At 44.4% G+C, this 26,034-nt stretch overlaps 2 protein-coding genes across 2 annotated transcripts; one reads left to right on the top strand and one right to left on the bottom strand.

Annotated features, from left to right (window-relative positions):
• Positions 1-1,806: 1,806 nt before the first annotated feature.
• LOC120833860 (UDP-glucuronosyltransferase) lies at positions 1,807-5,146 on the bottom strand. The gene is made up of 5 exons (XM_040201415.2): positions 4,211-5,146; positions 3,370-3,501; positions 3,141-3,228; positions 2,793-3,012; positions 1,807-2,332 (listed from the first exon to the last, which is right to left on the bottom strand). Exons 1-5 carry the CDS (start codon positions 5,069-5,071, stop codon positions 2,050-2,052), a joined length of 1,584 nt encoding a protein of 527 aa, XP_040057349.2. The 5' UTR covers positions 5,072-5,146; the 3' UTR covers positions 1,807-2,049.
• A 4,332-nt stretch (positions 5,147-9,478) lies between these two features.
• Positions 9,479-24,547, top strand: nxph2a (neurexophilin 2a). The gene is made up of 3 exons (XM_040202129.2): positions 9,479-10,029; positions 10,145-10,294; positions 21,797-24,547. Exons 2-3 carry the CDS (start codon positions 10,250-10,252, stop codon positions 22,535-22,537), a joined length of 786 nt encoding a protein of 261 aa, XP_040058063.2. The 5' UTR covers positions 9,479-10,029; positions 10,145-10,249; the 3' UTR covers positions 22,538-24,547.
• The last annotated feature ends 1,487 nt before the right edge of the window (positions 24,548-26,034 follow it).

The following is a 26,034-nucleotide window of genomic DNA, read 5'->3' as shown; positions in this document are numbered from 1 at the left end:
CATCTGGACAAAATACAAAGACGATTAGCTGGCCGGTCCTCTTAGAACCATGAATTGAAACGAGTGCGTCGACGCAGAAGCATTCGCCAGCCTTTAGACCACACTCACCCTCTTCCTGGCACTGACACATGTTGTTGTTGTTGTTTATGGGGAATGTCATTCCCATCCAATCCCAACCACCACAACAAATCCGTTAAAACGTTTACCTGTTTGACAGCTTGACAAACAAGGCACTTTTATTGGGAAGTTGAGGAGATTTTCCTTTTGAATTATACAGGTAGAAAATGTTGTACAAAGTGTCCATAGAGATGGTTCTTTGTTGTCTTTTCAGGAATAGCTATTTAGTGCTGGTGTTTTTAATGTAACCAAACCCTCTGGGCGGTTTGTTTGACCCTCACCACTGCACGCAGTCAAGCAGAGCAATAGAATGAGGTGACATTTACCATAAGAGTGACACGGCGCAGCAGCAGGACAAACTGTATGTTTTCAGATAAGAAATACTTCTGGATCAGGTATTCTTTTAAGGTTATCCAAGTTCTGGCCCAAATGAATCAAAGTGATACTGTAACAGATGGCTGATTATTTGAAGAGTCTTTTTGTTTAACCTACAGACGTGCAGCAGGTCCTTTGAGATACGTGGAGCTAAAACAGGCTTTGGCGTTTCCAGTATTAATGCAATGTCGGACCAGGGTTGGTTAGGAAGTATTTCACATTCAAAGCTGCCACAGCAATACATGATTGTGGGTATATCTCGATCTATGGCACAAGGGCTTCTCAAATGAGCCTAATGGGATTTGAGGACTGTGTCTCTCAAAATGTATCATTTCAGCCATGGAGGATATGAGGTATTCAGTCTTTGTGTCAACAAACATGTCACTCATCAATCCTTTCAGTGCAGTTTCTACTACGAGAGCTTTGTGGTTTCCACAAGCAAAACGGATGTTGACCTGCTCTGAGTTCTGCCTCCACCCTCAGGCCAAAGTGCATCTTTCTTGTCTGGTATCTTTACTGTCTTTGCTCCGATGGAGCCGTGAATATCGAAGCGGAATCATAAAACAGTTTTGTTTTATGATGTGTGATGACAATGCATTTCATGTTGTGTCTGCATGCACTCTGAAAGTAGGATCAACCGGGAGATTATTTTGGAGTCAATCAACTAGTGCCACTCGGTCCGTTGGACAGCAGATAATGGTCAACGTGACCCAGTCGGAATTTAAGATAACACAAAATGTCTCCCCGGCTTAGATCCTACTCTCCTTAAAAATGTCTTGAAAGTGTCTTAGAGCTGCAATATTTCCACACCTGCTCCAAAAAGGTGAACATAAGGGATTTTCTACAGTAAGACAAACAGCTCTCAGATGATCTACAGAGTTTTGGTTGGAAGCAAAGTAAAAAAAGGCCATAGGGCGTCAAATTGAACTGAAATCACGTCTGTTTGTCTAAACTGAAGTCAGCCTCTGAGAGCCCTCTGGTACGATCCAGAGCCTGCGGCTCAGACCTTCACGCTGACCGTTCCCTCATTGGGTGTTGCATTTCTCCAGGGATTAAGAACAATTCCACAAGATGTTGAATTTGGCAACCGTTTGGTTAAACGAGTGGAGAAAGCAGATCCAAATGGAGGGATTAATTCAATATTATGTGAATGCAACTGGGGCCAGTTAGCACAAACTAAAAACCAAACCGAACATTGACGTACAGTGACTATTAGCTATATGTCACTACATTTTCCCACCTACTCGATAACCAAAGTTAACCATTTCCCCCACAATCCCAGTATTGGTAGAAGAACCCCAGAGACAAAGGTGTCTATTTAATTACATTTTATTCATATTCCCCAACATCACAACCATTTAGTGTTTTCTTTCAAAAATTGATTTTTTCATACAGCAAAAAAATGATCACAGATAAAATCAAGATGTACACCGCACACATACGCACACACATACGCACACACATACCCTCATTCAGAAATTCAGACGACCAGCACCATGTCTTTCAAACTCCGATATACAATTCATGACTAAATTGATAGAATGACTGTCTGTTACGCTACGCTTGCTTCCTCTTCGGTGTCCCTTTCCTGAAACACTTGCGGCCGCAGAACAAGCAGCCTTTCAGTGTGACCCACAGGACACCGGCGAGGACGACGGCAAAAAAGACAAAGACATCCAGGCTGTTGTACTGAATCCAGTTCAAGTCGTGTGCCGCTACCCTTAAATGTGCAGCTCCTTTGTGTCTCATGACGAACTCGGTCCAGAAGACGGCCAGGTCCAAAGGCTCCACGGGACGGTCCAAGTGTATGTCCGACAGCGTCGTTATCTTCTCCTTGTAACTGGGGAGAAGTCATATTCAGAAGAAACAAAGTCAATGGGACCACCTCCACTTCTCACAGAGTAGAACTATTTCCCAAAACACTGCTGCAGGTCACATGGTGCGTCTTTGTTTTGTTCACAGCTTGAGTTTGGGCGTTCAAGCAACAAACACAGGGTGCAAATGTGCTCACTGTGGAGGAATGAACCAAGCTGTTAAGTCTACAGAACGCACAATGTGTTGTCGTGACAAACCTTCATTCACAGTAAAACTTCAAAGGTACCTTTAAGAATGCAAACTAAGGGAAATGTCAACGCAGCACTCCCTGCCTTCACATCCAGATAAGAAGTAGAAGGCTAAATACGAACCAACATCTGTGTGCAGAGGTTTCAGACAAACTGAGAAAATGAAATGAAAGCTTTATATAAAGATGGTTTTATAATCTGCATGTACAAGTTAGTGACTGTGTGCACTTGTCTTACCTTTTGTCGTTGATGATTTTCTTAATTGCCACTAGTAGAGTTTCAGTTGTCACATCGTAAATTAAGAGTTTCTCTGCAACACCGCGGGACACCAGGCGATGCACGTTGTCCCCCTGGTCCCCAAACAGTGGGAACATGAGCATGGGCACGGCATTGCAGATACCCTCGTAGATCCCGTGGGTACCGCCGTGAGTCATGAACACTTTAGCTTTGGGATGGGCTGAGGAGCACAAGTAAAGTCAATTCAGGTCCAGTCCAAAATGCCGATAATGTTCTGTAATACTAGCACTGTAATGACTGGATGGCATGTTTTAAAACATATCAATGTACGTGTACAGTCAAACACACCTAGGAGATCATTCTGAGGTAACCACTTCATGAGTTTCACATTCTTGGGTACATCTTCAGTGAAGTTTCCAGTGTATCTCCAAACAACCTGAAACAGAGAAAAGCCGTTGTTTTGGTGGTGGGAGACGTGGGAGCCTCCTGCTGTGAGGAAGCAGTGGTGAAACAACCCCATCGATAAACTCAGGTCGCTTTTTACATTGAATCACAGTAAAGTGGTTCAGCGCGTTACCCTTTGAGGAATTTGCCGAAAGGCATCGAGGAACTGTTTGGCCTTCTTTTTCGGCATGTCGGACACCATTGAGCCCAGGGTGAAGACGATAAAGCCGTCGTCTCCCGAGCCCTCCACAAACTCCTCCAAGTCCTGCAGGGGGGGATGCAGAGGACGACGACGTGTTAGATAAGGCCCACATCTGCCGTGATACATCGTGTTAAAGTATATTGAACGTAGTATATCGCATTTCTCAACCGGTTGTTTGTATTTGCTGCACCTGTAATTACCTCAATTGTCTGTCAGATACATGCATATCGCTTTGAACCGGACTCAGACCCTCAACAAGAAGCAAATAATTTTGCATTCAACAGAATGTTTCTGAATACATTTTTTTCCTGATTCTAGCCGGGACGTGGCCTTCATACATGAAATGAATCCAGTGTTTCCCCCTCCATTATACAGGGAAGAGAATTGACGGAACTGTGTCGGGGGGATGTGGTGGGGTGGGGGGCTGTGGCGATGTAACGGAGACTCCCGCCCAGCAAACGAGTCGTTTTATTTAGTATTAATTGATTACAGGAATCATTAAAAAACACGCCGGGTGTTTTTTTCCCCCTGCGGTTGGGCGTTGGTAGACCTGCCAGACATAACGTGTAGGAGACCAATCAGAGTGGAATCTTAATTATATGTCCCCTTTAACACAACAAGGCCCCTCCCTTTTGTATCTTCATGCTTTCCTTTGCTCACATTTCCGTAGTCCTTTGGCTTTTGCCCGACTCAACAAAGAGCAACTTGCCTTAAGTGAATCCAGATGTGATGCATGCTTGTTTTATCTGGCATTCATTCTTTCAATACTCACCGCTGGAAGAGGAGCTTTCTTTGCACAGTTGATCCCTCCAATAAAGACCATGTTCGGCAAAAGAGGTTTGGGCCATTCAAAAGTAAAGTCATATCTGAGGAGCCAGATCGCTCCGTTACTAAGCAGGCCCTTGTAGGTGATGTCGTTTCCAAGGTACCTGCTGACCAGATCCTCAAAGTTGTAATACAATACTCTACAAACATATGACTCCAAAATGGACATCAACATATTTTTGACCCTCTGTGGGAAGTTCATGATGTCTGTATTACCGGTGAAGGCCACAGGAACATAGGAAACGGGAGCGGGGCAATGGTTCGCCCTTGAATCCAGCTCACACGGAAGACCACGCAAAAAATAAACAGCTGGAATGGAAAAGACGTGAGACAGGATGGAGCCGCAGGGAAGGAAGGGGTCTGTGAGCACGAGATCGAAGCCCTCACTCTTCAGTTTACTCATAAGAGGCTGGTTGTACAGCAGACTCTCGCAGGCTCCCACCTGCATCGATGTGAAGTTAACCAAACGCTGAATGTTAATAAACAAGTCTGTGATCATCGGTGGCTTGAGGAAAACTCCATCCTTCAGCTGGTTGAATGCTCCATCCAGTTCGGCTTTGGTGAAGGGCACCTGGTACATCTCAGTCCTGTAGCTCTGTGAGCCGTGGATCAACAGGCTGGTTTCGGGCACCAGCACAACAGCCTCGTGGCCCCTGTGGCTGAGCTCCTTCACCAGTATCTTCATGCTGAGCCAGTGGCTCCCATCCACAGGCACAACCAGTACCTTCCCCCCTTGTGCGGGCCCCAGACTGAGGCAGCACAGCCAGGCCACCAGCCCCAGTGCAGGAAACCACACCTCGCCGCTCATTGCCTCCTTTCGGTTGTGCAAGCTTGCTCGCCGTGAGAGCCAGTGAATGCTGCTGGTAGGAGGTATAGCTATATGTGTGTGTGGGGGGGGGGGGGGGGAGTTGGAGAGTGTGTGTGTGTGTGTGTGTGTGTGTGTTATGCTGCAGGAAGTTGCGTAACCGCAGGAAGACAGAGTGAGTGGAAATTTCCAGTGGAATTGGCCTGTGTTTGTTTTTGGATAATCATTCACTTGAGGCACTCGTCGGGTCTTTGCACGTTCACTTACATTCGACATATTCATTCTTACATAGTGCAACATTTCGTTTCGTGTACATTGTAAGTTGTGATTCATTGTGTTCCTGAAGCGTGTGAGATCCATGGAATGTTGAATCAGTATGTTTATCCCAAAAATCTTATTTTTGATTACCTTCATTCTAATTACAATAACTGCAATTTCTTTTTGCATTCATATTTGATTTTTTTAATCTCACCAGGGTGGTTTTTAACTGTATTTAAGACCTGCAAGTGGCGATGCGGTTGTGCAAGTATGCAGCTTGTGCTCCCTGATCATAGGTGCAAAGTCCTCTATTTACTTTGGCTGCTCCTCCTCTCCCTTCACCTAGAAAACTAGACACGCATGCATACAATGGGCCACTGCGTGTGACCTCTTTTTCAACTTCTTTTTACCCACTACAGTCACACGCACATGCATATCTTCAACCAAAGATAAAAGGCGGATAGCGTGCGAAGCCAGTCGTAATCGGACACCAACGCCCTCCTCTTTGGAGGGGGGTGATGACACACAAACAATGACGTAACCCTTGGGTTACCCTGGGTTAAAATGTGCTGTGTCCCAGGAAAAACGCCATGAAATCAACTGATTGCGAATTTGAGTGGGTAATTAGCTCAGTCAAAATAAATTAATAAAGAGAATAATTATTAGAAGACTATCAGAACGAAATAAAATCAACACCTTCAAACTCACAAAAGCAAGAATGTGCTGTCTTTACCGTCACGGTGTACACAGCCAACTGTGGAGTCCTGACATATCATTTGACAGATGAAAGCCAGAACTTACCGCTTATTTTCACTGTTTTCAACCTCATACTTAAACATTTTTCTTTTTGAAAAAACACTTTCCAGAATGGTTAAATCTGGAAAATCCGGTCTAAGCCTGTGCCGCTTCTTAACATTTCAGCGTCTGCCAAAAGAAGTAGGTCACATGCCATCTAACTAACTTTATAACTGTCACGGTTTAACTTCTAGTGTTGATTTCATCGAAAGCCTTCGGTTCGCTTCAACCACGAGAGATTGTTAGACGTGTTAGACGATCAAACAGCATTCAAAAGTCCTCCCAGTCAAATCTGCGGGGTTCAGGGGGAGGGCGCCCCAAAGTTCCTGTGATCTACTTGTTACAGAGTCGTGAAACTCGTGTGAACTTGAAAAGCTATAAAACACAATCCTGATCCTGGCTTCTGTCAGTCCCAGTGTCCGTTTTAATTTAACGCAAGACCACAACCTGATGTCTCTCGGGTATTGGCACCTTGTTTCTTCTATACAGACATGGAGTGTGTGGCATCCTGGTTGTTCAGCCCTGTGCTTTGATTACAGTGAAGACCAACATTGGCCTTGTTTGTAAATTCTCTGCAGTTGGGGATCGGGATCAGGTGGGGGAAGAGATTCACCTGGAGCTGGTTCCCCGATCGGGGAGACGCACAAAGGTCAACAGGGAGGCCGATTGGAGAGCAGCAGGCTGAGGGGACGAGCAGGCTGGTTGGTACCTAACTGCTCCTGGGTTGGAGATGCAGAGACCCGTCGGTCGGCTTGAGGCTTGAACAATGGGCTCAAACACGATCTGCCGGTTGCCAGTCTGCAGTCTTAATATATATTTTACAGGATAACCTCTTTATTGCGACTATCTCTAGAGATTAAGTAATGCTGCACTTTGAAATGCAGGATACGCTATCGTTACTATGTGACATGTAATTAATATTTATAGCTGCAAACAACATGTTATGTCTAAATCCTCGACAGGGTGTCATAAAAGCGGAACAAAGGTTCATACAAATACAACTCTAACATGCTCATTAAGCGTGATAAGTTAGAAAAATGAGCAAGAGTGAGAATGTTATGACTACCTGAAGATATGTGCCGTTTAAAATAAAAATACCGTATTTACCGTATTTATCGTTTAGCAGCCAAACTGCTGCCTGTTAATTATAACTGACCGTAACTAATTAATAAAAAAAATAATTTCCGATCCAGTAATTTGTCTATTTACTTGCACAGTTTGTATGGGATGTGTTCAGATGTTGAGCATTTTATGGCAGACGTATTTCCATTCACGGAATCATTTAAATATAATATTTTAAAATATTATAAATAACAGAAACATCTGATTAAAGTGCTTTGAGAACGTACAAAAAAGAGCCTTCAATGACAAACTCTATTGCTGATTTAGTTTTAAAGGTACTATAAACTATTACATGAGATCTTCTTGTTTTGCTTCAAAATCTACATCTCCAAATATCATATTCATGCAAACTGAGGGGACTGTAGTGTTTGTAGTGGTCTTTACATTCAAGCTTATTATATTAAAATCAACATTGAGTACATAGGCAGCTAGTCATTCTCCTCCTGCTCCTACTCAAAGTCAGATTAAATTGAAAAGGTTCTAATGAGATTTGGTCAGGACTCCAGTTTGGAACCGAGAGCTCAGTTCAGCGCGGCCATTCTACCAAAGTGATCTGCCACAGTTTGCTTGCATTTAATAACCTTGAATAAATAGCAGAATGAGAGTGCAGACCGTCGTGTGAGTGAGTCTTCAGGCTTTAAAATGACACAAAGGTGACATGTTTTTGTCTTATTTTAAGGAATACTCCCTGTCAAACTTTGTGTGCATGCAAGTGTGTCTATCCTTCTTTCTCATTGGCAGGTGAACCACTAGAAGTTGTAAAGAAAGTCAAATATCTAGGACATGTGATCAGAGATGACCTGTGTGATGATGATGATGATGTGCAGCGTCAGTGTGGAAAATTGTATGGGCAGGCGAACATGCTGGCACGCAAATTTCACATGTGCACTTCTGATGTTAAAATCGCACTTTTCAGAACCTATTGCGCCCCACTGTATACTGCCCACCTGTGGTGTAATTTTAGTAAGTCGAAGATGAAAAAACCTCAAGTGGCTTATAATGATGCACAGAGAATTGTGCTTAAAGTCCCTAGGTGGAATAGTGCCAGTGAAATGTTAGTGTCCAATAAAGTGCCCACTTTTAAAGCTGTTTTAAGACATGTTATGTATAGATTCATGTGCAGATTGACAGGGTCTAAGAATATGATTGTTGTGTCCTTAGTGGATGTCTCCAAGAGTGACACAAGGTATACATCTTGCTTCTGGAAACATTGGACCCGAAGCCTGTATAAGTTTTTATAAATGATGCCTCGTCTGCATCATTCTTGAATGTTGTTTGTATCGTTGTTTTTTATGTGTATGTATTCTCTATGGACCTCTGTGTCTGGAATAAAGTTGATTGATTGATACCACTTCTCTACATGGTAAAAAAAAAACGACTTTCTATGTATTGGATATGACTAAGTGAAACTATAGTTGGTACTGAAACGTCTCAATTAGTATGTAATTCAAATCAAATTTTACATTTTAAATTGGTCGGTGATGTTTTATTCGTACCCTACAACCTTCGCCACGAAAAAAGGTGTCAGCCATTGCAGTTCATTTAAAACGCTATTATGGGGATCAGAAAGAAAAACCCAGCAAGGAAATACTTTACATTGATTTGAGTGCAGCAATCAGCAACATTGTTGTGTTTCATTGTCTCCCCTTTATATTTGACCTATATGGCCTCATAGCCTTTGACACAGCTACAACCCCTTGACCTTTGCCACACAGATATTAAAGCTCACTTGTTGAAATAAGATCGCGATGATTAGTCTTGCAAACGCTCGGGGCACAATATATCCATTAAATAATTTAAATTGCAGAAAGTATGAATTGATTAACCATTTTCTGTGCACAATGCAAACTGCCACTGCAAAGTCTTCTGAGTGCATAAAGTGAGGCGTTTGGCTGCAACCACGTGGTGGTGCCAAAGCCACGTGCATATTTACATCCCGGACTTGTCCACAGTAAAACAATGCATGGACAACCTTATAACGTTTGACTTTCAGCCGTGTGCACTCTGTGGTCAGGGATGCTTCATCAGCCTGTTTTTCAAGAAGTGAATTGAAGCCCCCTCCCCGTTGTGTACTGCACTTTCCCTGTCGATAGGACTGTGTTTGCAAGTTGGAAATTAAAATTATGCACAATGAAAATAATAATGAACGAAAAAAAAGTTTTGAATGTATTCTGCAGACAGTAAAGCACATCTCAACACGTTCACCGTAGCCATGGCGACGGTCTTTGCTCCACCAGTGAAGCGAAACGACGTTTAATGAAGGGTTAAAAACGCTGAACGTGTCGCGGAACAAAACGCAATAACAGTGACACCGTTGGCTGTTACTTGACTCGTGGAGGGAGAGAGCGAGGCTTCACGCGGATGCGCGCTCATCTCGGAGTCTCCAGACGCACGGCGCAGGATTTTGCGCACCGAATCCAAGTAGAAGCAGAAGAGACTGCTGTCGACTCACTGCGGGTGCTGTCACTCGGATCCGGGGTCACTTTGCCGTACACGCGACCGCGCGCATCGTCGTTCCATAGACACCTTAGCGGGGGAAGAAAGGGCGCACAGATACAGTCGTCAGATTATTTCGGTTCAGCTTGGTTCGCGGTTTAGAGGAATGTTGTTTCGGATGATTCCACCGTGTTTGTAGAGAACTACAAGAAGTGGCCCAGCTGCTCGGGGACAATTCACTCAACGCCCCGAAGAGGAGGCGTTTTGTGAGGATTTTAGAACTCTTTTTAGGACTCTTTCCCAAAGGGAGATTGCAACAAAGTGAGGTGTTACATTTGAAAAAAAAAAAGGTAAGGAAAAGTTGAATTGTTCTTCTGTGTATACGAATCAAATGGACAATCCTTGGAAGTCCTCCCACATTTAACAAAGGGTCTTCAGGTGAACACGTTTTTTTTCCGCTCGCAGGTGATCACAGCAATGCTTCAACATCATGTGCGTCTGTGCCTCTCCAAATGTTCCAGAGAGGATTTAAGCGCCGCTCGTTTTGAATAAGTCGAGAAGTCGTCGAAGATGAGAGCTCTGCAAACATTCCTGTTTCTCTTTCTCCTGCACCAGGTGAGGAGTGAGATTCTCGAATGACAACTGAATATGTAGAAATAGTTCTGTTACCAAGAGTGTTTGGAAAAACAAAGTTAGAGTTCATAAGTCGCTTCATCTGCTTCTTTGGTAAATCACGTTATTGTACAGTTATTATTGTTGGTTTTAATTAGTTAGTGTTTACTCGTTTATCATATATTGTTCATATTTAAGGATATTGTTGATTTGTCAGGTTTTCTAGACCTGCAACAAAGTGCAAGCGGTGTAAAATGTATCCCTCAAGCCAATGACAGCTTCCAAAAACTCCTGGTATCAGATTTTGGTGGAAATTACCACATGAAGTCTGACAACTTCAAACTTGTTGTACTCTAATATAACAATATTTTAATGAATACGTTTAAATATATAGAGAGAGATTAGAATCACCTGATTTTTGCAGCCTATATTTGCTGAACACGTATTTTAGATACATAAGAGTCAATTCTGATTGTGACTGTTTATGAAAAGCCATAATGTAAATTACAACATGCAATTCATTGCGACAAAGTCATTTAAATTAATGTATTGCTTATATTTGTAATTATGAAATTTACTGGGACACCTTTAGAAGGACAATACATGTCTATTTGTATAATTATACAGAACATTTACATTATGTTCTGAGCTAATGTGAGCAGACGGCTCATTACATTATAACGACCAATCCTGCAGTGTTGATGTAGGAGTGGAGATCCTGTAGTTAAAAAAGATTCACTGCACATCAAGTATAGATGTATCTGTTTGCAGGTTTTTATTACCACAGTGGTGACTTTTAACGTACATCATAGCCTATTCATAAACTATTCATAATACCCGCTACATCGTGGTTTTCATTTATTTTACTTCCATGCTTGAACGAGGTTTGACCTCTGTGCCACCCCGCACACCCCCGCCAGGTGTCTTTCCACATGTACAAAATTGTTAAGAAAAATGACAATTGAGAAGAACAGTGTGTAAATTGCACAACCCACAGATTTTCCTTTATGGCTTAAACAATGTGAGGAAATCTCCTGTCCTTGTGAAAACCTGTGAAATGAAAAGTATTTACCACAGATTGGAATATGTATGTGTTCTAAGTCTTTTATTATTAAAGGAGTAAGCTCTCCAAAGGCAGATCAGGAGCTTTGGGGAAATATAAAAGTCGTTCCTCCCCCCTTTTTTTTTTCCTTCCTTCCTTCAACCGCCGTTAATGGCAGTTTGAATAAAAAGTGAGTGTTATCGTGGTCGTCCTCCCTCTGTAGACTCTCTACATGATGTGATGGGACGCGGACAGAAAATGCCCCACGTTTGAAGACGTTCTTCCCATCTGTCCCATCCTCAAAGGAGGACTCCTCTAAAGATAGCCTCGGACTGTGCTGCCTGCTCCGGCTGCTGTTGTAATCAGCCTCGCGCCTACTGGGAGCTCTGCCCGCCGAGACGCAGACTGGCCGCATCCCTGGAGAGCTTCCCCCCCTTGGAAGGCCTCAGCGCCCCCCCCCCCACTCCCAGCAGACCCGCCTCGGTCTGAACCCGTGACATACTGGCCATTATCAATACCCCCCCCCCCGCCTCCCAAAGGGTAGCACATGTTTAAACAACAGGCCACCGCTCTCTGCAGGCTGTTTTTCTTAGTCTTTTCTTCATTTTTTGGAGGGGGGGGGGGGGGGGGGGGGGGCAGAGTTTACTATGAGGAATGTAACTAGGGATACCAATGGACCGACATAAGGCCGGGTTCCAATTCTAGCTTTTAACCCGTGGGATCTCAAACAACAGAGGCCCCTGTTGTACTGAGAGATACTTTTCCACTGTGTTTTTTCAGCAGAGTGTTCGCAGCCTTTAGTCCAGTGGCAGCATCACCCAAACCACGAAGCCAACACACAAACATGTTTCTTGCTTTTCTTTCACATCTTCACTACCCACTAGGACAGAAGCCCCCCCCACCCCCCCACCCAGAACATGAATCAAATGGTGAAAATGTAACCCGGGCCTTATAGCATCTGTGCCGTACCCCAGGGACAAATAAGAGGGTCAAAGCCATCCTGAGAGAATCCATTCTTCCCCATGACATCTGCTGCAGTTATCCCGTGTGCAATGACAGCGGCACAATGTAGATGGAGATGGAAAAAAATAATAATAAATAAAAACATACTGGAGATCCCTGCTCTGCCATCTCCCCTCCGTCCCGCCCTGCAGAAAAAGAGTTTTATTTATTATTTTGTCTCACCGCCGCTCGGGATTAAGTGCGGGGAGACGTTGACAAAGTCTATTGTGCCATTGTGTCTCATGGCCCGGGTGAGAGCTCCTCGGTAATGTCGTGCCGTGACAAAGCATCGGCGGGGGCCCGTTGCCCGATTGGGGATCAGTGGCGGCGTTAAAAACGCACGCATCCGCCTCCTCTGCGCGCGTAAACGGCGCCCAGGGGTCGGGAAGCGTCCCGACAAGAAGAGGGTGACGCATTGAAGAGACAAAGCTGAACACGTCTCGCCCCCCCCGGATCCGCCACATACTTGGGAGTTCATCCCTGCAACTTTGCATGTGCACCGATTCAAGGGATTACAAGTCATTTTTCCCCGCAAGGATTTAGCCTTCATTTCAACGGCAATTTATGAATTTATTAAGCGCTTATTTAATCTGTTCATCCGTCAATTAAGGTGTGAAATGTTTCCGATCGAGGAAATGCGAAGTGGATTCGGGTCAGAGTAAGCGGCTAATATTTTGTTGTGGAAAATGGACTTTTTTTTTCCTCCATCCTTGTGTTGTTCCTCTGCAGTGCTGGAGCAAAACAGCGAGGGCTCTATTCAAAGTACAAGGACAACAGTTCTATCCCTGTCTTCATAAGAGACACACAAATTGTACATAAATTCCCTCTCCAAGGGCTCTTTAACCCTTTCCACCTTGCCCATGCTCAATTAGGTCTGCTTTTATTATTTATTTATTGTACATTTGAAGGCAACTAACACTGGGAAGAGTAATAAAATGTACAGTTGGGGGGGGATTAGGAGCAGCTCTTTAATCTCAGGCTTCTGATAATACTGCATGGGCTGATTGATTAGTTTTTCAGGAAGCTTATGTCAGAAAAACCTAATCCGTCTTTGGATTGTGCCAGCCTTGTAAGGTTTCCCGTGCTGCCACTTTATCATGGCGGCGAATTACAGAGCTGCTGGGCTGTGATAAGGTCCTCGTCTCTTTTCACAGACCCCCACCGCCCAACCCCCCTGCCCCCCCCAACCAACCATCCCCACTACTTCCCTCTGGACAATAAAAAAAATAAAAAATTGAGTTTATATTCTTCACATCCCTGCTCTGCCTGGTCCTTACATCAACCTCTCCCAGGATTTGCCTTGTAAGAAAGTGATAGAGAAAGAAAATAAAAAAAAGCACTGGAACTTAAAGTCTTCAAGAACCCTAACCCAGAAAAAAAAATGGGGGTGGGAAAGAGGAAAAAAATGTGAGAGAAAATGTCAGGCGGACCAGTAGAAACATCTGTGGAAGTGATTAACCGTGGATTTACGGAGTGAAGGGGCCTTGTATGCATGCAGCGCCTTCCAGGAACCATTTGGGGCTTTACATGGTTGCTGATGTGTATCTGTGCTCATATTGGGGGGGTCACAATCATCCCACCCAGAAGGCCTGACTAGATAATCCGTCATAAACAATGCTGTCTGTGGCATTTGCCGGCCTCACTCGGTATGTTGTCTCGGACCTCTGAAGGAAAGGTTACCTTTCCTGCCCGTTAAATCCCTCAAATGCATCTTACAAGCCCTACAGGTTGTATTGACTGCGTCGAGCCTCGCAGCCTATTTCTTTTACCATCATCAATCATAATTGTGTGTCCGCTGGCAAAAGAAAATCCATGATAAATGCCCCGAAAGGGAGAGAAGAAAGTTCCGAATGATTGATGGGTGTGAGGCAATTGCCCTTTGCGTTGACAATAACCATAATCTGGCTTCTGGATGGACCATTAAAGACTTAACTCAAAAACAATTATGAGCAGCTTGATTACTCCCCCCTCAGCTCCGCTCGTCATTTGAACTATTAGGATAAAGTGAAGTTCTTAGGCCACTGGGCCGGCTCTGGAGGAGGAGGCATTGCGTTTAATTTCCAGTTTTCCGATCTTCCGATTTGTGTCGCGTCTAGTCCTGCATGCACGTTTGAAATGCCGCTCTCAGGATGAGCTGCGTCATAAAAACCACGACTCGCAGCAGCAAAGTTTCTGCCACTTCCCAAACGCTTTGACGTGTAAAGTTCTTAATTACCACCTTGTTTGGTACTTTGAAGGAGGCAATCATACTGCATGTCAGAGCTGAGGGGAAATGATTGACCTATTTAATTAAAACTGTGTTGCTTTTCTGTAAAAAAAAAAAAAAGGTGTGACAGCTTTAGAATAAGTACAATAAATCTATTTTTTGATTATTCTCACTTTTACATTTCCTCCTCCGCCTTCGGGCTTTGAGGCCTTTCTTTCAGCTCGTCATTTCCAGCCCTAACAAAGCACTGTCAGCTCCCCTCGGTCTTTGTATATTTCCTGTGAAGTACTTGTCTTCACAGCTACTCGGAGAGAAAGGAAGCAACGTCTCCCCCCCTCTCCCCCCTTCTCTTGTTTCTTCTTCAAAGTGGCGCCGGTTCTGTGAAATCAGTCAAGGGGCGGAATCTGCTTGGAGAACAGAAACATTTGCTCTGTCAAATTCAGTGGACGTACATTTGAGCCAATCAAGCGAAAGGACAATTCGGAATAAAAACATCCATCGCATCATTTCTGGACACACAACATTGAAGTTGTCGCCGCGCGTACACACATAAAAAAAGTGAGTCTTGAACTGGGCGCCAAGTATCAGCCGAGGACTTTTACAGAGACTTTTTTAAAGTAGAAGGTGTTCAAAATTGGTCAAGAGAATGGTAATTACGCCGGGCCTCGTGGTATTACCCTCCTGAATCCCAGCTATCAGACACACGTAGGTGAGCTCAAAGTGTCGGGAGCCGGAACAGGAGTCGGCGCTTTGACCGCGTAAGGGGATTATGAAAGTGATGATGCGCTAAAAGGTAACGGAAGTGAAGTGTTCAGGGGCTTTGCTGCTGACACGTGTGGCAGGTGAAGAGATAACACAAGTATCCAGATTACCTGAAGGCTGTAGTCCCCCTCAAACACCTGTCATCATCGCTGCATTTAAATTAACCCGATTTAAATGCAGCGATGATGACGAGGGAGGAACATATGTCTTTTTTAATGACCAATGAAGTTGGAGTTAATAAAGTCCATTGCATGTACTGTGTCCTAGATTTTTGGGGGTGTTAAGAATTTCCGTCATTTCTTAATTTTCTTGTTCCTTACTTATAATATTTACTGATGAATAATATCATCAGTACATTCTTCCGTTTCAGTTAACAGTTTTAGCGTGACATCGGCGTAATACTGTTTCATAGACTCTTTTCAACCTGATTAAACTACAATGTAAGAAGCATACATGCATATAAATGGCCGAATCCAAAGAAAAGCATCGACATTCAATATGAAAACTTTTATTTTCAAAACAAATATGACAAAACTCACGTCCAGTCCTAATCCCTACCCATCGAGCCCTACTTTCTCTCGCATTGAAGGAGTGACCACTAAGTCCAGCTATAACAGGAGACGCTGACACGCCAACGTATGACAGCGCGCTGAAACCTGATCAGCTACCACTCTGCAGGAAAGGAAAAATTGTTTGATTTGGGAAGTTTTGTGTTGTGCTTCTTGTAGGGAAATGTGCTTTAATAATAACCAACCGTTACATCAGAAGAGTCGTGCAAACACTAAAACAAATAGAGGTCCGTCAGTGAGGATGAGGTGCTTTTAGTCAGCCTCAGTTGCACGAAGGAGAGGATTGTGGGGCTGAGCAAGAAAATAGAAAAACGTCACCACTATGAACATGACTCACAACGTATTTAATTTATGATTCAGGAGGGTTATGTTATGTGCTGTAATTTATGCTAATCACAGGATGTGAGCAGCTCCGATTGACACGAGCAGGTGGATAATATGTTGCATCAACGGGCCCTAAAACATAGTTGATTTTAGCTTATGTGAGGTCAGGCATCATTACTTTATCAGCCTCATAGTTGTGGGGACACTGAATCACCTTTGAGAACCCAAGTGGTCTGAATATTTATAATTAAGTGGCAATAACATGTTCACAGTAGATCGAGTTTAATTTGCTCACCAGGTAGCTTCTGTTTAAATTTCTCCCCTGGGGTTCTGTTTTATTGTTTGTTTCGTTCATGCCGGTTTAGCAGCATAAAAGTGTTTGTTGTTGTTTACTTTTAGCATGTAGCATCATTTTGATGCTCATGTGTGGTCATGAATCAAAGTTTGATCATTTCACTCACATTCTTGACTCATCCGTTACTCGTCGGCTTTATCTTATCATGCATTAGATACCGGCTGCTCTTAATAATATTAATAATAATCCCTAATGAGTAGGTGGATGATGAATTCCACCAGACATTCAATATTGGATTGAACATCTTAAGCAGGAGTACCAAGATATTAAGGCTGTGGTCTCCCTCATTTTCAGTAAAAAGTCACTGGGTAATGGCCTAAAGGATTACCCTGGAGGAGGTAGATATGCTACACACACACACACACACACACACACACTCGCCATAGCCCGCTGTGATTGGTAAGGTGCCCCCGGTGTCGGATCTGCTGTTGCGATCCACCACAGGGCCCAAGCACCTGTCATGTGTTTCCCTGGACGGCCTCTGATTAAAAGCGATGGCTCTGGAGCGTGAGGCAGTTCCAGCGATCCGAGCACCAATCTATTCTTCAGCGGCGTGTAGACTTTGGACTGCCTAAGTGCCTCCGGGCGGCCTCCTCTCCTGGAACCCGGCCGTGGGTGTGAATCACTACAAATGATGTGCCGTGTAACATCAGTTGGAAGATGGCTGGGGAAGGACGCGGGGCAGAGGGATTGCAGGAGGCGAATGGTTTCAATGCGAGTGGAGCCGCCCGTCACGTCGGATGCAAGACAGCGGGAGGCCGCAGTCCATCTCGGGTGTTATGGCGGAAGCGGATGGGCAGATCTAGTACGTGTCGGTTGCAAAAGCGCCGGTTTAGGATTACCTGGGAAGGATTCTGTTTCGCCACGTGGAAATCAAGTTAATGAAGCTTCCGCCACAGAAAATTAGCACAGAAATGAATTGCACCACTAAAGTGAGGTCAATTTGCACAGATAAATCCATGAAGAACGGTGGAGTGAATCATCGCAACAGCTCTGCTTGCACTGCTGAGCAGGTTAATTGCCCATTTTGTTTATTGTGAGGAGGAGGCCTGAAACCAATTTCCCCAAGACGCATATCCCAACCTTATGAGCTGGAAAAAGATCAACAACGGAAACCCCCCTCCTGCTGAAAAAAAAGATGATTTTAGCTGACTGATACAAGGAACTCGATAATGCGGATGACACAGAAGCTCTAATCACAACAACAGATCCCAGATCACGAACCCGGGGCCACAGTGTCGACCATGCCAGGTGGAGAGAGAGAGAGAGAGAGAGAGACCATCGTCGGCATCAAAACAAAGTACAGCCCAGAACCCCTCACAGCCGTGCACAATGTCGCCGGCTGCTCACACGCGGCTGCATTTTAATGACATCTCTTCGGATGATCCGGAAGCCCAGATGTCACTGGCTTCTGGATAACTTTCGAGAGGCCAGTTTCTGGTCACTGTGGCAATTACCTTTATGTCAGGCCTCTGAAAGATACGTCTACCCGCGGGACAAGCAGACAGCCAGCGCCATAATGCTCATTACGGATGAATGTGGAGGATGATTCGTCTTGACTCGGGAGTGTGGCCCGCTGCTACCGAGGCCACTGTCCATTTTTTAAGTTCAACTAATACCTCTGGATAGTATTGATTGACGCAACATTGAATGAACTACACCGTGCGTGTGGCTTAAAAAGAAAAAGCAGGTTAGAAGATGTGCCTGTTTTACACGGATACATTTAGAATTAGAAGAAAAGTCTTTGTTAGAAGTATTCATTTGCACCGTTGTTGGAAACCTTGTTTCTTTAAATTTGGTTAATACGAAAATACATTTTACAATTTAAAACGGGCAAAGAATATATTGTTCTATTCTATTCTTGAATTATCTCAAACATATGTTTGGTCCAAATAATAGTTATTACTAATAAGACATAAATATTAGAATACATGTGCTTGATACCATCAGCCTTGTTGTCTTATCAGTACACAAGGCCTGATTTAATATATATATATATATATATATATATATATATATATATAGCAACAACACAGGATCCAAATATATTTTTATATTTTAGGTTGGCGCAGCAGCCTTAAAACATCTGCTCACCAAAATATAACTAGGACGGCTTAAAGGTCGGGGATTTTGTGTCAAAGTTCTCCTTGTCTGCTCGTTAGTCCGTCATTGCCGCATAGATTCATAAATTTCTCCAAAAAGAAACTCTGTGCTCCTGAAATCTGAATTACAGATGCAGATGCAAAATGATGATTGTTAAATGTAAAAAAAAATCTATCATCCACCATTAAATAAAAACTATATTTTTGGTTACATAAAAAAGGTAAACATCTATTAAAACGTCTAACCTAATTTATAGCTATAACAGTCGTTTATGTTTACTGCTGTATCACTGCGCTTCCATAAGCCACATATCACCTTTGACTGCTGTGGTGCATGGATGTAATACCTCTGCTGGAGGGTGTGGAGTTCACGTACCTCTCTGGGTTCTTTGCTCAGAACGCGCAGGAAAAGGAAAAAGTCGAAGCACGCGGACAGATAACGGCAGCGTTTGCCACTACTCACTTTGCCGAGTGTTGAAATGAGGTCTGGTCTTTTCAGCTCCACAAGTCTGCAGTTATTATCATAATAATGTCTTGTTTCAAGTCGCCCCGGAACGCCTCCAGCACGGCAGCGCCGATTAAGAAATCTTAATTAAGCTTTTGTAGATTCTCCTTCATCAGACCTTGCCTATTTTTTCTTTTTTTTCCCCCCTTGCTGTACAAAAAAACTTGGATTCCTTTAGTCTGTTTTTAAGAGATTCCACTTCTGCCTGAATGAACGAGGTGTGCAAGCGCGCGCGTGTGTGTGTGTGTGTGTGTGTGTGTGTGTGTGTGTGTGTGTGTGTGTGTGTGTGTGTGCGCGCGCAGGGAAAAAGAAAACCAAAGCCCATGTGTCAAAGCGGGCTTTCAAGTTCCCAGTGCTTCATCCCTCCCGGGGCCACATAAGTATGAGATATTCCTCTGCTGATCCCCTTGTTGTCACAGCAATTTCCCCAGTTGCTCATCATACTTAAACTCCTCTCTCATTTCCATTAGAATCATCCTATACAAAGCTCACCTGAGATTTACACTGAAAGACAAAATTTGGTTTCACCTCTTAAGCTGCGCAGCACGGCGCCCAAAAAATGTAAATGGATACGAGAGCTTCATCCTTCTCGCTCGCAGCAGTGACGGAATACCCCCCTGTTTTGGGGGCCCCCGCGGCCCCGCCGATTCGCCTGTTATCGTGATGCTGCGAGAGTCGGGACTCAAATTAAAAAGCTGGAGCCGGCGCGAGGTACTGCTAAGTGGCAGCATCGGTGCGGGAACATCGCCGCCGGAATTGGTTGATTAAATGACTGTGGAGGTTGATGAGCTGCACTCGGGGACGTCCTCGCGGCGTAGCCTCATCCGTCCGTGTTTTACAGGGAGCGAGTGTCTTAATTAAGCGACGTGAGGGCTGACGGATGGGTCAGGCTCGCTCTCCGTGGGAGACACATTGATTTCACATTACGTATCCAGATGGTCAAGCCATTAGGCCCCGCTCGCAAGTGCATTAGGGTGCTGCTATGCAAGCAGCGCGGTAAAAGGGAAGCTCTAATTATATGATTCAAAGATGCATCAAGTCCTTTTATGCGTCGGATGCGGCGTTTTACAGGAGGTGCGAGCGGGACAAAAACACATTGTAGCAGACGGGGCCTAGTTTGTTAGCGTTGTACATATGTGCCTCAGTTAGGCTTACGGCGGAATTATAATTAGTCTGGAACTAGTGTGCAGCAGCAGAGTGAGAATTCAAACAGCCGCTGCACCGAGCTTTCAACATCTGCTTCTCTGGGTGATCCCTGCAACGGGGCCCGGGGAAAGCCGGCACTGCTAATTACCAATAAAAACCAGCTAAGCTCATTGCCGTGAATTATTTAAGCTTTATCTGAAGTGGACCAGGAATTGCTCCTGAAGCTGAAAAGGCTTTTGGGGCGCGGGGAGGGATCGCAGTTCGTCGCCGCGTCTGGATTAGCACGTTAGCACGCACTTCACCGTGGCCGGCGTTATTGGTGGGAGCCATTGCGGCGCTAAAAGTTCCCGTGCGCGGGGCGTCCGGCCAAAAAATGGCAGCGCTGATGTGAGACCTGCTCACAGTCCGGGGGGGGGGGAGGGGGGGAGTTGCATTGTCATGTAATCCGAAAAGCTTTGCTAAAATATAAGAAGCTTAATGCAAATACGAAGCCGGGCTGAAGTTTATCGCTGCATCCAAAATGATTCCCTTAAATACTGTCGTGCATTTCTTAGATTTCCTCTCCGTGTTTGGAGCTGATGGTGGGATTCCTTGATCCATGCATTACGGTTACTATTAATGCCATTTAAGCGTGCTTAACTGCTGGAACTACACTCGTTTGGGATCATACTTGCGTGACGTGTCGTTTGGTTAATGCCTCCCCGTCTAAATTCCCATTAATTTGTCTTCACTCCGTCTTCAGCCACCAGACAAGCACTCAAAAGCATCCTGAGCAAACGGGGGATTGTCTACTGACACCTAAGACTTTTGGTTCAGATAGTGATAAAACTGTGAAATATTAATAATAAATAATATCTATGTTCACATGTATTTTGCTAAGCAGTTGAATTCATTTTTTTCATCAACCGACTAATTACCCTGAATGGCATTTGTCCCTCCTCCAGAGTCTAAAAGGATACACACTGCATATGTAGCCACATTTTATCAGTGAATTACAACAATCAATGAATGCAATTTTGCTTAGGTGTAAAGTACAAGAATTTCAGCAAGGCAATATAATTAACTGCGCCAAGAATTCTTGCCTATTTTTCTGTGACGGAGCGCTGCTCGCTCGTGTCGTCCTGAACAGCCAGCATCTGTTTTTTTTCTTCCCCCAAACAAAACGCTTCCCAAAGGTATCGTCGCTGTAGTTCCGAATTTCCTAAAGTAAATCTTAACTTAAGTGGCAAATGAGTGGCTCCGTGTTTGTCGTGGGGTGTTTAGGCTTTTCCCCTCTTCTTCCTCCTTCGTGCTGAACAGCTGTCGTCTCATTTTTACAGCCCGAACAAAAAAAGAGCCTGTCTGATCCGAACATTGTCATTGTGCTTGGATGGAATGAGAAAGAGTAAACACATATTTATTTGTGCACCGGCATTGCAAATGCTCTTTTACAAAAGTATCACGCCGTACCTAATGTCCTTTTTCTTTCTCCCTTTGCTGTGCTCTTCTGAAGGTCACATGCAGGAAAGCGCGCGGAGGAGTCACGGACCTCATCGAGTGGGGCGATGGCGAACAGACGACTTCTCCCACGGGGGCCAGTCCGCGGATCCTCAACCCCCTGCGTTTGTTCGCCAGGGGGTCCCCTGGGTTCAGGAGCAACATGAGGGAAATTACATATTTACAGAACATGGAGGACTTCTGGGACTGGTTATCTAACCAGACAGATGCTCAGGGCGCACAGGCCAGAACTAAACGCAGGCCCATCGTTAAGACCGGCAAGTTCAAAAAGATGTTTGGCTGGGGGGACTTCCACTCCAACATCAAGACCGTTAAGCTCAACCTGCTGATAACGGGCAAGATCGTGGACCACGGGAACGGCACGTTCAGCGTCTACTTCCGCCACAACTCGACGGGCCTGGGCAACGTGTCGGTCAGCCTGGTGCCGCCCTCCAAGGTGGTGGAGTTCGAGGTGGCCCAGCAGTCCACGCTGGAGACCAAAGACACCAAATCCTTCAACTGCCGCATCGAGTACGAGAAGACGGACCGCAACAAGAAGACGGCGCTGTGCGGCTTCGACCCGTCCAAGGTGTGCTACCAGGAGCAGACGCAGAGCCACGTGTCCTGGCTGTGCTCCAAGCCCTTCAAAGTCATATGCATCTACATCGCGTTTTACAGCGTAGATTATAAACTGGTGCAGAAGGTGTGCCCGGACTATAACTACCACAGTGACCAACCCTACTCCTCCACAGGATGATCCGGCTTTTTAGTATGCGCCTGCCTTCGGTCTAATCGTCAAATAACGCAAACGTCAACCTCTGAGCTCCTCGTCCCGCATCACCTAGGTAGACGCGTTGTTTATAAATGGGAAACACGCGGGAGGGATTTCATGTAGTGTTAAAAACTGAACTAAATACAGTGTATCATAGTTAGGTGTGCAGGGACTTGGGTTTAGGGGTTGATTGGATTCAATGTTTTCAACCCGGTGTGACTCCTCCCCTTCACAGCGGCACATGTTCCCCGTAAACCACTGGTGTAATTAGCATGTCGTCCAGATGTTTTGTTCAAGGCTAGACCATAGGCAAGGAGCCTCCCAATGCGCAATGCAGAGCTGGCTTCTGTGCCAGCACTACATTTATGCCGATATTCTCAAACTATTCTTCACATCATTGAATCACCTATTGGATGGAATGTGACAAGACAAAGAATTACAATAGAAAGACATTTTTCAATTAGATAGTTCACATTTGAAACATATTTCCTCTGATTGGTGGCGATACTCTGTTCGTGTCCTTTTAAATAGAACTATTATCCACTTGAACAAAAGGCAGGACATTGTCTATTGTTTCAGGTTAACTCGATCAGTGGCTGTTTCTTCAAGTCGCTCTGAACAATGAATATGGATTTACAACCTATATTTCACCTCTCTATCTTTACAGAATAGCGAATTGATTGATTTTGTGCCGAATACCCATGACAAAATGAATTGATCCAACACACCTTAGGAAGAGGGCACAATCATAAATCACCACACACACGTGCGTGCGTGCGTGCGTAGGGATCCATCGGTGTAAAACCTGGCTGCTGCCTTGTTGTAGTCCTTAAAACGCAACCCTCTTAAGGCGCGTGTAAGTTAAACTAGTCTGAAATCCAAAATCTGTGTTTTCAAGATGCACTTTGAGGCATCAGCCTGAGTGGGCCCCTCAGTGGATTAATGTGTGCCAGGAGGAGGGGACGGGGGACGGGGGGGGGGCGATAATTGCAGGACAGGTGGATTTAGCGAGTCTGGCAGACAATTATCAGCACTTTGTCATGGTCCTGCCACCAGCCCCGACATTACCTGTCTTTAATAGGCTTTAATTAGCCTGGGAAATTTCATTTAACCAAGACCTGGAGTGGAGAAACCAAACGCGTTAAAAAAAAGAAAAAAAAAGAAAAGTGGAAATACAAAATCCTTCTGGAGTTTTAATGAGAAACGGGAGCTACATTTGAAAATGTCATACATTTCCCAATTGCACAGCAGGCTTAAGTTGACTGACTTTTTGTGTATAAGTGGGTAACATCCCGTCTTGTCCTAAATGGTGGAATATGCTGTGACTTTTCTTTAAAGCGGTTTCTGTTGAAAACCGTCGACACGTGAAATAAATTGTGTTGATTGCAAATACCCAGGATTCCTAGACGAGGGCGACGTGCCAGCGACTAATCACATGACAATTATTTCTGTCAATGTCACTTCATTTGCTGTATCTCACGTCAGCTGTAAACGATGCTGTCACACTGTACACGAGGAGAGATGCGTGAGAAGGATTTTACTAAAGCAGAGTTGATCCATGTTGATGTTTTAGTTCTCCTCCTTTGTGCAGATGCTGTGTATTAACGTGTAACTCTGAAACTAAACGTGATTGCTATTTTATTTTTTCTCCCAGAGAAATATATCAATAAGTATACTGTTCCTTACTTTTAGTGTTTGTTGATCAATATCACGTAGATACATGTCATATTTATTGCTAGTATTTATATATTGCTCTGATTTGCAGTTTTGTAATCCTTGCAGATTGTGCCTGTTTTGATTTAACTGCTTGCTTAATCTCATTTCAACGTTTCCCCTGTAAAATAGCAGTAAAAAAAAAAAAAGAACTGTTGCGTGCAGTGTAAGTACAGATGTTAAATCGGGAATATTTGATTTCTAAGGGGGTTCATTTTGTTCAAAGGAAATTGTAAAGATCAATAACAGGTTTCTATGGCATTAAATCTCATTTGAACTCGTCTCACAGCGTGTTACCTCCCGTCTGTTCACAGTCGCCCGGTTTTCGTTCCTACGAGTACTTCTCAGCAGGATAAACACGCCGTTTTAAGAGCTACATTCCGCTGTAGCTTTTTAATGGGCAATAAATCTGTGTCCACGGGCGTGGATGATACCAGAGGTACACCTCAGGGAGCACATCCATTCTGCCGTGGCAATCAGCGACAGGGTTCTTTTCATCGCTTCCATTACTCTTATCTGATCAGGGTGAAAGGCACCCGGTCCTCAGGCATCCAGTCACACCAGGGCGCTCGCCCAGATCCCTGCAACGCTGAGGAATGTTTATTTTATTTAACACACCTAAATAATAAACTATTTTCTCAATTTTTGGTTTGCCGCCAAGGTTGACAATTCGCACCAATCATTGAATATAAATACTGAAAAATAAATACTGCATTCACCTCGCGAGGAAAGATCTATTGCAAGCATCATTACTGTGCAAATCAATAATACCGTGTCAAGTCACATATATCATAAGTCACTTGAGGACATGTCAGCTTTCGCTGTGACTCTGGGAAAAGGCCTAAAGGCCTAAAGGATTACTTCCCCTTCCTAAAGACTGGAACACGGAAACGAGACGTGTAAATAAACTTTCTCCAGCTGCACATCCACCGCCCAGAGGAACGGGCTAATTCCTGGCTCCTTTCCTGGTGAATTGGGAATATATTCTGGGAAATTTCAAATTTATGAGGATGAGTCTGGGGGGGGGGGGGGGGGGGGGGGGAGTAAAAAAAACAAAAACCCAAAACATTAGTTTGGAGAATCTCAAGAGTACAGCACGAAACCTTGTGCGATGCACTGAGTAGATTAGCAGCAGCGTTTCTCTGATATCAACGTGTCGGGTCCATTAAAGCAGCGTCCCGTCGTTACAGGCGATCATATGACACATACAAGTTAAGCAGTTTGATCAAGCCCGTACTTCTATTAATCCGCCTAAAGCCTGGCCCAGTTTCATTGTCTGCCGCCTTATTTATTTATTTATTTAAACACATCTCATTTCCTACGACGCAAATGAACACATTTTTGAAATGCGACGATGCCACTGCGGGCAGCTCGTCTTTCAAGTGTAACAGCGAGTGTGGGGGGAACGGAGGGGGGGGGGGAGAGAAAGAGGGAGATAAAAAGGTTGGAGAGGCGTCCTGAAGCCACGATGGTATCAGGTCTTTTCCTCGGATGTGTGCTGAGAGGGGCGGACGAGGAGTCGGCGAGCTGCTGCTGATGAAGATGAAGAAGGGGAGCTGCCTCGCGCTGGCTTTAATTAGGCCTTGTGCTGAGCATTCACACGTAAAACAAGAGGAGAGAGAAAAGGGGCTTTCATGTGGCGTAAGAGGTTCGACGTTAAAACACGTTGCTGTTCTCCGGTTTAGGAACATTTTCTTTTGATTATCACAGAGTTGTTTTTTTTCTAATCTTATAATTAAAAGAAAACCTGTGGAGACAGAGAGAAAAAA

Source organism: Gasterosteus aculeatus, chromosome 16 (genome assembly GCF_964276395.1).
Source record: "Gasterosteus aculeatus chromosome 16, fGasAcu3.hap1.1, whole genome shotgun sequence".
NCBI lineage: Eukaryota > Metazoa > Chordata > Actinopteri > Perciformes > Gasterosteidae > Gasterosteus > Gasterosteus aculeatus.
Note: the sequence above shows the minus strand (reverse complement) of the source record. Positions and strands in the feature narration are given on the sequence as shown.

Coding starts and splice junctions, on each gene's coding strand:
- LOC120833860 (XM_040201415.2), bottom strand. CDS start 5,071: ATGAGCGGCGAGGTGTGGTTTCCTGCACTGGGGCTGGTGGCCTGGCTG. Junction 3,502..4,210: donor AGAAAGCTCCTCTTCCAGCG/GTGAGTATTGAA, acceptor CCCCCCCTGCAG/GACTTGGAGGAGTTTGTGGA. Junction 3,229..3,369: donor TTCGGCAAATTCCTCAAAGG/GTAACGCGCTGA, acceptor TCTCTGTTTCAG/GTTGTTTGGAGATACACTGG.
- nxph2a (XM_040202129.2), top strand. CDS start 10,250: ATGAGAGCTCTGCAAACATTCCTGTTTCTCTTTCTCCTGCACCAG. Junction 10,295..21,796: donor TTCTCTTTCTCCTGCACCAG/GTGAGGAGTGAG, acceptor GCTCTTCTGAAG/GTCACATGCAGGAAAGCGCG.